The sequence below is a fragment of the Pantherophis guttatus genome, chromosome 4 (genome assembly GCF_059756535.1).
Source record: "Pantherophis guttatus breed Tessera chromosome 4, ASM5975653v1, whole genome shotgun sequence".
In the NCBI taxonomy this organism is placed as follows: Eukaryota; Metazoa; Chordata; class Lepidosauria; order Squamata; family Colubridae; genus Pantherophis; species Pantherophis guttatus.
In genome coordinates, this window is record NC_142066.1 from 97,737,023 (window position 1) to 97,753,043 (window position 16,021).

At 44.6% G+C, this 16,021-nt stretch overlaps 1 protein-coding gene across 7 annotated transcripts in view; it reads right to left on the reverse strand.

Annotated features, from left to right (window-relative positions):
• Positions 1 to 16,021, reverse strand: part of FYCO1 (FYVE and coiled-coil domain autophagy adaptor 1) — a 133,298-nt gene that overhangs the window by 90,082 nt on the left and 27,195 nt on the right. For all 7 annotated transcript variants that reach the window (XM_060685916.2, XM_060685918.2, XM_060685920.2 and 4 more), the window contains 2 exons: positions 1,202 to 1,308; positions 939 to 1,082 (listed from right to left, as the gene is read on the reverse strand). In XM_060685916.2, the coding sequence (XP_060541899.1) occupies positions 939 to 1,082; positions 1,202 to 1,308 (251 nt within the window). The remainder of the gene's footprint in view (positions 1 to 938; positions 1,083 to 1,201; positions 1,309 to 16,021) is intronic.

Sequence of the window (16,021 nt, forward strand, 5' to 3'; positions counted from 1 at the left end):
TGAAGCAAAACATTTCAAGTTGAAACTGATATTTGTTCATATTTTTAAGAGGGCTTCCTATTTTAATTTCTTCATAATTTTGAAGTAAATGATAAATAAGGGTCACCTTCTACATTTCTTATCCCACAAATTATAGATTAATACAGCGATGTTTTATCACTTGCTTCCCATCTTCTCCTCCCATGTGGATCCTTTGCATCAATTGCTTCTTTTTGTTTTTATTACAACTTGGAATAAGAATTTCAGAATTCAACTCTTCTTTGAGCTCTGCCTGAGAGTTATTAGTTGACTCCTTAATTGGTCATGTTTACTAGGATCCATTTGGTTTAAGAATTGAATATGCAGATAGTTGACTTACAACTAGTTGCTTAATGACCATTCAACGTTCCAACAGATCTATCCGGGGATACTTATGACTTGGATTCCAATGGTTGGGTCCTTCTGCAGTCATGTGACTACACCCTGGGTGCTCAGCATTTACAGCTGTTTGTAGTGTTCCATGGTAATGTAACCATGTTATGGTTTTGCCCAAAATCATCATTTACAGCTGACTTTTGGCAAAACCACACTTGAAGCAAACCATTTGTTTGCTTAATGATCACAGATTTGCTTAATGACCACTGCAAAAAAGATCATAGAATTTTATGACTGTCACAACTGTGATGGGCAGGCTCCATTATGCCCATAATTTAAGGAGAAACTATATGCCTTTAATGTTGCAATATGTGTTTTAAAAATGTTGGATGGTAGGTATATCTCTGATGGTCCTTCTCAATGTCTGATCTAATCTGGAAATATTGCAAAACTCTGAAAAGTTAGTATTATTTGACCACTGATTTATATAAAGAAACTTTAATACAGCCTGAGACAAAATTGCTTTATGAAAATTATAGACTTTCTAGAAATTTTCCAATATAGTTGCAACAGGTTTGTATTACCTGGCAAATGTGGGCCAACCAGCATCTAAATCATAGCCTCTTGATGCCAAATCAAATTGAATTTCTGTTAATTCATAGAGGTGACCAATAATATCAGAACTCAGTTTTGGATTGAGGAAGGGACTTCTTGCATAGTACCAGTCACTTTAAAAAAAGAAAAAGAAAATAAATTTTTTTCAACAAGATATATAATAATTACACTGTGATATAAATTCAATTAAGTAATCACCACTACCAAGAAGAACAAAAACAGCCATGTTTACCTTGTTACTTTGGTATTCATAAAACACTGTTGTAAAGTGTCTGCAAGCCTTTGGTGCACTAAGGAATAGCGGATAAATGCCCTGCCTTTACCAAGAGAAGTGCGGAACTAAAAAATAAAACACATTTATTAAAAATGCTTGATTTCTATTAATACAGTATGTGTAAGGATTTTTTGTCCAGCCAATGTTCATCAAACCAGCAAATAACAAGATAAATTGTTGTCTTGTTATATAAATATTTGAGCAGAACTGCTTTGCGATGAGAAATTCAAAGTAAGTTTTTTCATATATGAGCAAAATGGGCCTGGTGAAGAATTCCATAGACCCATGATGGCGAACCTATGGCACACATGCCACAGGTGGCACGTGGAGCCATTTCTGCGGGCATATGAGCTGTCGCCCTAGGTCGGTTCCACTGCGCATGCCCGCGTGCCTCCCACCAGCCAGCTGATTTTCGGGTCACTGCCACGCATGCAGGAGATACACGCACATGTACATGCCACCCCGCCCATTGCAGGAGTCTTCACATGGCCCATTTTGGATGCCAGGTTAAGTACAGGGCTCACACGGAGGCTCTGGGAGGGCGAAAAACGGGCCTACCAGAAGTCCAGAAACAGGCTGTTTCCCGCCTCCAGAGGGCTAGGGGAGGCGCATGGGGTGTGCACGCATGTGCAGGGACGGGTCGTACGTGGCGGGGCATTGCATTATGGGTGTGGCCACGCACACGTTTTTGGCACCCGAGGAAAAAAAGATTAGCCATCACTGCCACAGACCAAGCAAGCTGCCCACCACCGCCTCTTTCAAGGTGGCCGGCAGGACACCCTCACTCAAAGAATCCGCTGGAGCCAGCCTCGTGTAACCTCCCGTTCACCGCGGATGGGATGTCCATCTTTCAGGGCCAATAGGGCCAACCACTGTGAGATGGTGGTTTTGGACTTTTCCATCTTGCCTTGACTAGGATGGCCAACCGCCGTGAGAGGGTGGTTGGATAGTTCCCCCAGTTGGACAGAACGTGAGGACTCCTACCCATTACCGTGAGAGGGTAGTGGTGATTCTTCCGATTAACTTAGCCTTGCTTCCTGGACATTGAAGACCATCATTATAGACCCCTAGGCCATGTCTAGGCCAAATTTGTATTATCACTCCAGTGTTTTTAAATGTATTCTAGGGCAAAGCTTCTTGCGTTGCGAGATTCCCCCCTCTTGCAGGCTTGGCCCTCTATGTTATCAAGGGCCCACCTTAATGACGGGTTTTGGGACCCCGAGAGGTGGCATGTCGCAAAAAGGGGATTGAGGGGTTTTTTAAGGACATTTTTAAACAGACTTTTAAGGGGTTCTGAGGGATGGGGAGGTTATGTGGGTTTGCGGGAAAACCCACGGGGGATGGGGACTAGCCCGGCAGTTAATGGTGCCATGGGGGATATGGACTCTGGGGGAAAGGGGACTGTTAGAATGCCCTCTATTGAGGGCTTCTCCATTAATACGCTGAGTGGGAGGGGCAGGTATGGCGGGAGCAGGGGGCCGTATCATGTGGTGGGGACACACACTCGCTATCTCCAAGCAATTGCGTGCCCCGGTCCCCTTAGCTCTTCCCGTTCCCCAGGTTGCTCAGAGTCTCAGGGCCTGAGTCTCCGGCTGATGTTGTGTAATGCCAGGTCTGTAGTAAATAAAGCCCCCCTCATTTGTGACCTTTTTCAGGAGGGGGGAGCGAACCTGGCAGGTATTACGGAGACCTGGTTGGGCCGGGGGGGGTTCCCCTCGTGGAGATGTGCCCACCAGGCTTCCATGCATTTCATCAGCCGAGAGCTCAGGGTACGGGCGGGGGGTAGCGGTCATTCTAAGAGAAGGTCTTGATCCGAGGGAGACCACTGTACCTCAGATAGCCGGATGTGAGTCCCTTTTTGTGAAGTGGGGTCGTGGGGTGCAGATGGGTTTGTTGATCACGTACCTGGCTTCCTGCCACGTGGCAATGACCCTGCCCGAACTCCTCAATGTCATAGCCGAGGTGGCGGCTGATACCCCCAGACTTGTGGTCATGGAGGATTTCAACCTGCCATCTATCGGTGAAACATCTGAGGTAGCTCAGGAGTTCATGGCTTCCATGACGGCCATGGACCTGACCCAAATAATTCACGGCCCTACTCACATAGGGGGACACACTCTGGATTTAGTTTTTATCTCTGGTCAATGGTTGAGTGGCCTTGATACAGGGGATATAGATATTGAACCCGTGTCATGGTCTGATGACTCACTTCTTTGACTTGACTTTCTGACCGCCACACCCCGTTGCAGGGAGGCGGAGCCGACCAGGTGGTTCCGCCCCAGGCGCCTGATGGATCCTGATAGGTTCCAGATGGAGTTTGGGCCATTTCCTGAGACTCTAGCTCATGACTCGGCTGAAGACCTGGTGGCTGCCTGGGATAGCGCGGCTGCCAGGGCTTTGGACCGGGTCGTGCCTTTGTGGCCTCTGACCCGGCACCAAACTCACTTAGCTCCTTGGTTCTCCGAGGAGCTGAGAGAGATGAAGCGCCAGAAAAGACGCCTAGAGAGCAGTTGGCGGGCCAGTCGTTCCGAATCTGACTTGACACTAGTAAGGTCTCATATTAAGACCTACCTAGTGGCAATAAAAGCAGCGAAATCTAGCTATTTTGCCGCTCTTATCGCATCATCAGATAACCACCCAGCCACCCTGTTCAGGGTGACCCGCTCCCTTCTCCATCTGGGAGCGTGGGATGACCCCTTGCAGGGCCGAGCTGAGGATTTTGTACAGTATCTGTATGATAAAATAACTCTCGGCTTGTCGTTCGTTCAGAACTGCGATAGGAAATAATCACCAGTAACACACAGAGAATCAGGGTTTACTTTGGCAATGATAAGCTTGCAGTCAAAAGTAAAGTACAAGTCGGTGTTTTGGTTCAAAGTCAGCGCTGGGTGTAATCACACCACAGCGCTATTTAACAAAAACTCAGCCCCTTAAACATACATCCGGTGATTATCAATCAAGCACCCCCCACTCCCTTAACAGTAACAGCTGCGAGCAGCGAGGACAGCAGAATCGGAGAGGCCCAGCAACGTCATCAATCATTGCCCTGAATGCTGCTATCCAGGAACTGTTTGTGTGTTCTCTGCGGCTGCTTATCTCCACTCCTTCGTCTCCCACACACCCCATCGATGGCGAGCTCTGGCAGGACTCGACAGGGTTTTATCACACCTAGTCGATCAGAGATGGCTGCCCCTGTCCTGTTTCGTGGGAAGAAAGACGGGGGTTTACGCTTATGCGTTGACTTCAGAGGTCTCAATGCAGTGTGTGTGGAGCCCCTCTATCCACTTCCCTTAATGAAGGACCTGTTAGCTGCCCTAGCCACCGGTCGTATCTTTACGAAACTCGACCTACGCACAAACAGTTCCTGGAGTCCTGCTCCGGCAATAACTCAGATTCGGGAAGACTTGGCCGCTGACTGCGTTAGTTCAGACGAGATGACTGAGGCAGGCCTTGAGAGTGTTATCTGGGAGGAGTTCGATCCTGTGGCTCCCGAGGACGTGGACAGGATCTTGGGACGGCTGAACGTGACATGTTTATTGGACCCGTGTCCCTCGTGGTTATTGCTGGCTTCCCGGGAGGTTACATGAGGCTGGCTCCAGGGGATTATCAACGCTTCTTCGAGTGAGGGTGTCCTGCCGGCCGCCTTGAAAGAGGCGGTGGTGAGGCCTCTCCTCAAGAAGCCATCCCTGGATCGGGCTGTTTTGGCTAACTATCGTCCAGTCTCCAACCTTCATTTTATTGTGAAGGTTGTTGAGAGTGTGGTGGCGCGACAGCTTCCCCAGTACCTGGATGAAACCGTCTATCTAGACCCGTGCCAGTCAGGCTTCAGACCTGGGTACAGCACGGAAACAGCATTGGTCGCATTGGTGGATGATCTCTGGAGGGCTCGGGATAGGGGTTATTCCTCTATCCTGGTCCTGTTAGATCTCTCAGCGGCTTTTGATACCATCGACCATGGTATCATGTTGCACCGGCTGGAGGGACTGGGAGTGGGGGGCACCGTTTTGCGGTGGTTCTCCTCCTATCTCTCCGACCGGTCGCAATCTGTGTTGATAGGGGGGCAGCGGTCGACCCCAAGGGGCCTTGTTTGTGAGGTGCCACAAGGGTCGGTCCTCTCGCCACTCCTGTTCAACATTTATGTGAAGCCGCTGGGTGAGATCATCCGTGGTTTTGGGGTGGAGTTCCATCAGTACGCTGATGATACTCAGCTGTACATCTCCACCCCAGACCATCCCAACAATGCCTTGGAAGTGATGTCCCAGTGTCTGGAGGCCGTGCGGGTCTGGATGGGGAGAAACAGGCTTTGACTCAACCCTTCCAAGACCGAGTGGCTGTGGCTGTGGCGTCCCGGTTTAGCCAGCTGACGCCATCGCTGGTTATTGGGGGCGAATCATTGGCCCCCACAGAAAGGGCCCGCAACTTGGGTGTCCTCCTGGACGCACGGCTGTCTTTAGAAGAGCATATGACGGCCGTGGCCAGGGGGGCTTTTTATCAGGTTCACCTGATACTCCAGTTGCGCCCCTTTCTGGATCGGGACTCCCTACGCACGGTCACTCAAGCACTCGTCACTTCTCGCCTGGACTATTGTAACGCTCTCTACATGGATCTCCCCTTGGGGTATACCCGGAGGCTCCAACTGGTGCAGAATGTGGCCGCGTGGGGGATTATGGGAGCGACGGGGCGCTCCAATGTGACTCCTCTCCTGCGCGAGCTGCATTGGCTTCCGGTGGACTTATGGGTGTGCTTCAAGGTGTTGGTGATCACCTTTAAAGCACTCCATGGCTTAGGGCTGGGGTACTTACAGAACTGCCTTCTGCCACCAATTGCCTCCCGCCGGCCAGTTCGCTCCCACAGAGAGGGCCTCCTCAGGGTGCCATCGGCCAGACAATGTCGGCTGGCGACCCCCAGGGGGAGAGCCTTCTCCGTGGTGGCACCTACCCTTTGGAACAATCTCCCCCCGAGATACGAGTGATCTCCGATCTCCGGACTTTTCCTTGGGCCCTAAAAACCTATTTTTTTCAGTTAGCCGGACTGTCCTGATTTTATGGTTGGTTTTAAAATTTGATATGGATTTTAATTAATAAATTTTAAATTACGGGCCAAATTTATTTAATTATTTTAAATCTATTTTTAACTTTTATGTATAAATGTTTTTTATCTCGGCTGTTCACTGCCCTGAGTCCGAAAGGAGAAGGGCGGTATAGAAGTTTGAAAAATAAATAAATAAATAAAGTAGTCATCAAGAAAATTCAAGTCGCCAATCAGTATGTATACTTGAATAGATCAGGTTCCCTCGATTTCACATGTGCAGATTGAAGGGGCCACATTATAAGTCACCCCCAATTAGCTCTTCTTGTTCTGCTATATATATGATTAATGATACGATGTGTCAACTTGCAAAGCTTTCCTGACCTGCTCCTGAGTTGCCATAAGCAGGGGGATGGGAAAACGCGCCTCGCAGCTACACCAAGGAATTCACACCTCAGTCAAAACAAAACACATCCTAGTCAGCTGAAGTCAAGGCCATCTCCATGAAGACCCACAATGGCTGAAGGGAGTGACTTCTATGATCTGAGAAATTGCCTTGTGAGGCAATGTGACTGGTGACACAACAGTCACATGGGGGCCCGAGCCACACTCACCTAGCCCAGCCCTCCCAACAGTCTGAGGGACCCTGAAGTGGCCCCCTGTTCAAAAAGTTTGAGGACCCCTAATCTAGATCATTATGGACACCTTTACCCATTGCATAGAGCCATGGTGAACACCATCGCCATGGGATTAGAGGGTTAAGCAAATGTATGACTAGCAGCCTGCCATGGGAGGAGAGCTCCCCAGCTGCAGGACATTGACGATTTCCTGCAAGACCTAGAAGCCAGATTTGAGGAGGTGGAGGATATTCTGACCTCGGCTTCCTTAGAAATTAAATAGCACAAACCTAGTCCCGGCAAACCTCTTTAATTCATATGGCTGTAAATTACTTTCATTTACAGTCTGCAAGGCTTGATGAACAGTCTTTCAGAGGAAGGTTATCAACACCCACCTATCTTACATGGAACGCTGCCAAAGAGCTAATTTCCAGACGCAGGGCAAGGCCAAACTTGGCACAGTCATAAACAGAATTTTCAAATCTTGAATCAGCCAGATGAACTAATTGCTTTCTGCAAAAGCTCACTTCTCTTTTATGTCTTATGGGAGAGGCCAATCATCTCCAAGCCTTACTTCTAAGTTGGCCCTGTTTCCTTAATTGTTCCTGTCTCCTGGCAGCTCTGAGCATGCGCACTGGGAACAGGCTCACACTGTTCTTCTGCCTTGCTGATGTCAGACTCCGGAGACTCCGGAGGCACCAAAGAACTACCAGATGGCCTTGGCCCCCTCTCTGCCTCTGACTCAAAGCCATCGTCCGAGCCTTCCCCAGACTCCAGGACTGGCCCACGTTCCTCCCCAGCCTCCTCTGTCCGAATCTGCTGCCAGCTCTGCTGGCCACAACAGAGGAGGATCAATATGCAGAGGATGAGTTTCGAAATTTAAAGCAGAGAGGTCAACCCATTAAAGAATCTGTGAGTTCAGAAGGGTCATGGAAAAGTTACTGCCCTGGCCGGAGGAGCTACTAGTCCATTTCTTCAGAGAAAGCCTAGACAAGCAAACTAGCCAAGCCACCATTTATCGGGACATTCCCAACCGACTTTCTGACTGCTTTCGAGTAGCCATAAAGATTGACTGCGGTTTGTGCACCAATGACATGTGGAGGCAACTGGGTCCCAGAGAGAGAGGACAACCAGAGTGGAGACCACCTGGTAACCCAACCAGCCCCAAGACCAACCCTTCCCAGAGGCCAGATGAAATCCTACAGATGTGGAAGGACAGGCCACTTTGCGTCAGCTTGCACAACTCCAGCTCTGAAACCCAAGCCAGAGCCACCATCCAGATTGCGACCAGAATGAAGCCCTAGGCATGCCGCCGCCAAGTCCCGAAAAGCTCTCCAGGCTGTAAAGATCCCTGCCCATCCAGCTGAGGGAGGGGGGGAATTCCAGCTGATAAGGACCAATCGCCGGAATCCTATGACAGTGAGGATGAGGGGGAAAACGACCTGTTGGTGAGTGAAACTATCCACCCTTCCATCTTCCTGATACATCTTACAGCCCCAAAAACAGGGACTCAGGGCACGTTCGAAGTCCTAACAGACTCAGGCTGCACTAGATGTCAGATTAACTTACCCACGGTCCTGAAACTGGGGATCAGAGCACAGAAATTAGCCCACCCAATTAAGTTTAAGCAGGTCAATGGGTCCCTATTGGGAGGGCACACGCCACCCACCTGACCAAACCAGTGAGGCTAGAGCTAAAGGACCATTGGGAATCAATTCGAGTCGTAATAGCTCCCAAAATGACAGAGACAGTCATACTGAGACTCTTATGGCTAGACAAGTGGGGCCTGACCATCTGGTGGCAAGGCGGAAACCGGAGGCTGAGGATAGCAAGAGGCCCCCAACCCCCTCTGCACCAGCAATTAGAGGTATCACCCACACAGGAAAATCCCCCTACAGCCCTGTTGTGGTCCGCCAGCAGCCTGTGGAGCTGGCAGCAGAGTTGGACAGTGAGGTGGCTGGGGAGGAACATGGCCAGTTCTGGAGTCTGGGGAAGGCTTGGACGAGGGCTCTGCGTCGGAGGCAGAGATGGGGCCAGGGCCGTCTGGGAGTTATGTGCAAACTCTGGAGCCTCCAGAGTCAGACATCAGAGAGGCAGAGGAATAGGGGGAACCTGTTCATAGTGCATGCATGCGCAGAGCTGCCAGAAGGCAAGAACAGTTAAAACAAAAGGGACGACTCGGGAATAAGGCTTGGAGATGACTGGCCTCTCCCATAAGACATAAAGGAAGAGCAAAGGCACGTGGGCCTTTGCAGGAAGCAACATTGTAAATGGTGTCAGTTTGTACTTTTAAGCTCCCTTTTTGACTCTGTTTCTGTGGGGCCTTGCCAAGATAATTGCCAATTAGGTCTTTGGCAGTGTGTCAAAGAAGATAAAGGTGGGTGTTTACCAGCCTTATCCGAAGGACTGTGGCAGACTTCTGTGGGACTATTTATAAACTCTTGGTGATTCAGCACATGCTGTGAATGAAAGGAATTCACAGCTGTTAAAACAAACAAAAAAAGGGATTTTGGGACTAATTGTGTGCTTTTTACTATATCAGGAAGCCTAGGTCAGAACAAGCCCCACCAGAACAACTGACGGCCATTGCTGAACAACCTCAGAGGCTGAACGGATCCCTGTAGAATACCATGACCTCGCTGAAGTGTTCAGTGAAACCAAGTACATGTCTTACCCACCCCACTCCCCACCGTGCAACGGATTGTGCCATCGAAATAATCCTAGGTGCCTAGCTTCCCAAACCCAAACTGTATGTCCTGGCATCCCGGGAAATGCAAGAAATGCACAAATACATGGACAAAAACCCAGCAAGAAGCTGGGACCTAAATTCATGGGGCCATTCCCCATAGTAAAGATTATCAACCTGGTCACAGTGCAATTGAAACTGCCCAACTGCTGAGGAAAATACACCCGGTATACCACAGCAGCCTCTTGAAACCAGTGGTCGGGTCGACCATGAGACCACCACCCCATCAGCCCCTGGATCCAGTGGTCATAGGGGGCCAAACCCATTATGAGACACAACGCAATTCTCGATTCTAGGTGGCACAGGTGGCAACTCCAATACTTAATCCAGTGGAAGGGCTACCCTCTATCAGAGGCGTCCTGGGTAAAGAGCAGAAACATCCAAGCTGATGGTGTCCTGGGTAAAGAGCAGAAAAATCCAAGCTGATGGCCTCAGAACCCAAAAGAACCCAATCAAGCCGGGGGGGAGATCATACCCTTGTTTTTGCTCTACACAGGAAGCAAATAAGGTAAGCCAAATGTCAACTTGCGAAGCTTTCTTGACCTGGTCCCAAGTTGCCATAGGCAGGGGAATAGGAAATCGCACCTCGCAGCTGCACTAAGGAATTCACACCTTAGTCAAAACAAAACACATCCTAGCTGGCCGAAGTCAAGGCCCTCTCCAGGGAGACCCGCAACAGCCAGAGGGAATGACTTCTACAACCTGCGAAATTGCCTTGTTGGGGAATGTGACTGGTGACACACCTTAGGGGGAGGGGGCAACAGGGTCAGAGGCAAGGCGCAAACTGAGTGAAGTCAGAGCTGGCTTCACTTAGGTCATGCCGACATGGCGCTTCTAATAAACAACTGGATTTTTCTTGCAAAGTGGCTTGAGGCTCCTGATTTGATTAGGGTATTGGTCAGAACCCTGACACGATTCCTATGTTAGCAACAAATCTAGCAGGATGGAAATATAAACTATGTGATCTACCTAAATTTCTGTTCAATTTTGATCTGATTGCAGTACAAGAGACCTAGTTAACAACTAGCGATGAACAGATTTGGATAGCTGGCTTTAAGTATTGAGTCACCCTGACATGGAAAAATAGAAGAAAAAGTCTGGGTAATACGGAGTTTAGCCATATTAATCAAGGAAGAACTTGGATGGCACAAAAATTATCATAGTTCCCTCTTTGTCTTTTTGCTTAGCTGTTAAATTCCAATATAAGGGCTCTTGGTTGTGATGTTGAATGTGTATATACCTCCACAAACGTCTACATATTATTTCTCTGACATGTGGGTGAATTTAGAGCAAATTCTGATAGAGCTAATTATAAAAACTCCCAATACAGTTTTCATGAAGTTGGGGTCTTCACATATTAGTAATCTGAATATTCCCGAAGAATTTCACTCCTTTATTATCTTTATGATCCTTTAGGGACCAGAAAAGGAATACTGCTGGTATTAGTTGTACAACCTGGTAAGTGTAACTTGCAAATTCTAGCAAAGAGCAAAGAGCTTTTACTTACATTGATTTCTTGATTGAAAGAAATCAAATTGTATTTTAAAGTACATACGTGTCTTTAATAGTAATGTGTCCCTTCTTTCAAACTTCTAGGTTTATGTAACAGATAGTGACTACCAACTGTGGCTGTTAATTTCTACTTTGACCACACAATTGATAGATGGATTTCATTTCATCTACGAGTCCACCAGAACAGAAGGATAAAATGGACCAGAGTGGATGTGAAGCCTTTAATTGAATATATTAAATCTGATCAAGCCCTGACTCTGGTAAACATAGTTACTTCACTTTGCACAGATGTCAACTCTATATTTACAGTCTATGAAAATCTAAATGCAGAACTAAGAAAATTCTTAACTGAAAAGGCCCTTTATAGAAGGTAACAGATAAAAGACCATCATTGATTTGGTTTAAGAGTATCACTCCCTGATAAAAAGATTAAGGCTAGCTATGCATTCAGCATAGCTCACTAAGCATAGCAACCCAGGTTGTCTAATTCCGATCATAAAGATTTATAACAGCAAGAGTTCCAATGATCATATATGATGCAGAACTGTGGGAATATATAAAGGCCCTCTTATTGGAACAGATACATCCCACTTTTTAAAAATGTATTCTGGGGTGGACAAGTCTACATTAGCTCCAGCTGTAAGACTATACCTGCTACCTAAAGTCTTGTAGTAATTAAAGTATTTAATTACTGGTTGAAGATGCTGTCTATGGACCCAAACAGATTACCCAAGTTATGTTTTGAAGAGTAGCTGCACAAGAAGCAACCTCAGATTTGGGCCTCCCAATATTCAAATGTTGTCTCACAATGTCCTCCATCCAATTCCCAGTCAATCAGATCTAAAGGCCAAGAAGCTTTGAAACAAAGGGTTATTAATGTGGGTGCCCAGGATGATATTGTGGCTCTTAAATATGTTCAGTCTTTGAAATGACTGACTCAACACAAACCAACTTCTCAGTTACAGAAATATCAAACATGCCTCAACATTTCACAACAGCTTTTTCTAAAACTTATTTCAAACAATTGGACTCCATAGTACGACCTGGGAGGCTTCATGGAGCTCCACTTGAAAAAAAAACTGTGCATTTATGAGCAGCAACCATTGAAGATTATTTTTGTTGATTCCAAACTACAGCCTGCAGAAGGAGATGCTTATTTAGATCCTTATTTAAAAAAAAAAATGGGGCACCCGGGGGAAACTGTTCTCTGTTTGAAGGAAATGAATCTGCATATCACTAATAAAACTACAATCTATATTATAAAAGCCATTTCAAAGACGGTAGAATATTTAGATCAGATTGGGGTTAACTGTAATGATGACGACTTACTATGAACATGTCCTATTGTTTTCTTTGTATCTGTTTTTATAGGTTTTATATATTTGATATGGAAAACTTTAAGCACAAGCTTTCTGCTAAGTTAGCTGTGGTTATAAGATAACTACGCATAAATCATATTATCCCTGCAATTATAAGACATTATCAGTCAAATATATTGTTCAGATTTTACACCACACACAGGTCTAGATCAAGTGATATATTTATATCAGGCTGAATCTGTTTTTAAAGTAGCCATCCATTAGAATTGGATAAATTCCAGGAAAGAGAGAGATTGGACACTGTTGATCAGAAGTGGAGTAAAGGCAAACAAAAGAAAACATGTCTGTATCTCATTAACTAATAGGATTCACGGACAACTTATGTGGCTGATAGCTACGATGGCTTTAAAAGGTGAGCAGATAAATTCCTGGAAGATTGATTTATTGAGAGAAATCAGTTATCACAACTAAATCAGTCTTCCAGCTTCAGAAGTAAGATTTTGCGGAAAGCTAGTTATAGGAAGGAGGGAAAGCAAGGCAAAAAATATCCATTTGTTACTGCTTTCCTAAAGTTTTTTCTGATATAGTGAGGTTATTCATTCAAATAGAAAGATGTCAATTCCAATATGAGGATCCTATTGCAGTATAGTTATTACAGTTCTACACCACATTTTTAAATTTAATTTTTAAATTTTTCTTAAAAAAGGATTTATAGACCCAAATATAACTAAAATAGTTTCCTTGATTTGGTAATGTATACAGAATATAACCAGTCCCTCCTAGACCCATTCATAAGATCTTCAGAACTCCTTCACAAGATCAGTTACCTAAATTAGGCAACAAAAAGGCTATTTCCAGTAGCATAAGTTTTTTTTAAAAAATTTATTTTTAAACACAAACAAACATAAAACACAAATACATATAAACACGCATACATTGATACAATACAAAGAAAAAAAGTCTATCGACTAACTCCTAAGAAACTATCACATCGGTGGTTGCTTTCTAATTCACCTGTTATTTCTTTATTTAACAATTTGCATATTTGCTTGTTTGCACTTTGACACATTTATGCATATCCAAGTGTAGCTTTCTACGAATCATACTAACTATTTATATATACCCTCCTACAGTTTTCCTCATGTACCAATTTCTGTGCTTCTTATTTAGGTTCTCCTAGCGTCTTATTTTACTGGTCCTATCTTTCCCTCCAGACATGAGTATCATCTTTGCCAGACTATGTAATAATCGGTATCCTCCTTCTCTTGGAGCTCTTTAGTGAGTCTATCCATTTCTGCACATTCAGTTATTTTTGCAATTATTTTTCCTTCTGTTGGTAATAGTTTGGATTTCCAATTTTGAGCGTACACTATGCGTGTCACTGTCAGGATATGGATAATAAGGTATTTTATCTCTTTAGTATATTGTGGTGTGGTCATTCCAAATAAAAAAAAATCCAGTTTCATTTCGACCTTTTGCTTTGTTATTTCTTCTTGCCAGTAGTGTTGTGCCTTTCTACACGACCACCAGAGATGGTAGTATGACCCCTTTTGTGACTTGCATTTCCAACACATTGGTGATGTATTTGGAAACATTTTAGCCAAGCGTGCCGGTGGGAGGTGCCATCTGTAGAATATCTTGTATAGATTTTCTTTGTATGGGATCGACATTGTCATCTTATGATTTTCTGTCCATAGCTTATCCCATTTATCCAATTCTATGCTGTGACCTATATTTCTTGCCCAGCTTATCATATTTTCTTTCACCGTTTCCTCCTCTAATTTATACTGTATTAAATATCTATAAATTTTAGTTATCATTTTCTCGTACGTGCCTTTTAATATTTTATCCATTCAGTTCGGTTTGAAATCCATATTGTATCCGGTCTGCTGTGAATCTTGACTCTATTTGAAGGTACGGCCACCAATCGATAACTATATCTCGCCTTTCCAATTCTTGTCTCGTGTATAAGTTCCCTTCATTGCTCAGTAATTCTTGATATTTCCTCATCTTTCCTATTTCTATGGTATTTGGGTAAATTAGGGCTTCCATGGGTGACAGCCATCACGGGATTTTATTATGTTGCTTTCTGATGTCTTGCCACGTTTTATATAGCGAGCCTCTGATTAAATGTCTCTGGAAATACCTATGTTGCTTGTCTATGCCTTCCCACAGAAAGGCATGCCAACCTTGACTCAGATCAAATCCCTCTATAAATATAGCGTTCTCCTGTTTGTTAAGTCTATCCATTCTCTGATCCAATTTAGCGATGCTGCCTTGTAGTATAGCTCCCAGTCCAGTAAACCAAGGCCTCCCTTCTCCCTAGTATCCTGTAAACATTTTATTTTAATTCTGGCCTTCTTTCCTTGCCAAATGTATTTCATTATTGTCTTGTTGAGATCCTTGGAAAAAATCTTTTCCTGGGCCAATTGGTATCACTTGAAAGAGGTAGAGGAGTCTTGGTAGTATGTTCATTTTTACTGACGCTATTCTACCTAGGAATGACAGTTGTACCTTATTCCATATTTCCAAGTCTTTTTTAATTTGTTTCATCAATTTAATGTAATTATCCTCTCTAATCGTTGTTGCTTTTGTAGTGAGCCAAATTCTCAGATATTTTATTTTCTTTACAATTTGTATTCCTAATTCTTCTTCCAATTTTATCTCTTGTGTCTTTGTCATGTTTTTGGTCAAGACTTTGGTTTTTTGCCTGTTAATTTTGAGTCCCGCCACTTTGCCGTACTCTTCTATCTTCTCTAATAATTTAATTCCTGCTACTTCTGGTTGTTCCACTATGAACACCACATCATCGGCGAAGGCCTGTAATTTATAGTTCTCTTTCCGTATCCTCAGTCCCTTTATGTCTTCTTCCTTTCTTACTTCATTTAGTAGGACTTCCAATGATATTATGAACAATAGGGGCGGTAGTGGGCATCCTTGCCTTACCCCTTTTTGTATATTTATTTTTTCTGTCATGTCCCCATTAATTGTAATTCTCGCTGTCTGGGAAGAATATACTTTCTTAACCATTTTTAAGAATTTATCACCGAAATCCATAAATTCTAGTTGTGCTATGAGAAATTTCCAATTCAAATTGTCGAACGCCTTTTGCGCATTGGAAAAACTAAGGCTACCTGTTTGTTGATTTTTTGCTCATAATATTCTAAGACGTTTATAATTGTCCTCGTATTATTTTTTATCTGTTTCCTTGGGACAAAGCCGTTTTGATCCGGGTGTATATAATTATGTATAATTGTTTTTAGTCTTTGTGCTATAATTGTCATGAATAATTTGTAATCGACGTTTAACAGCAAAATCAGTCTATAGTTTTTAACCTTAGTCGGGTCCATATCTTCTTTGGGGATAAGTGAAATAATAGTTTCTGCCCAGGATTTAGGTGTTTCTGCTTCCAACAATGCATCGTTAAGCACCTGAAGAAGTAGTTCATCTATTGCAGACTGACAGTTTTTATAAAATTCAGTTGGAATTCCATCTGGGCCTGGGACCTTGTTGTTCTTCTGTTTCTTTCGGGCTTCCGTCAACTCTATCATCGTGA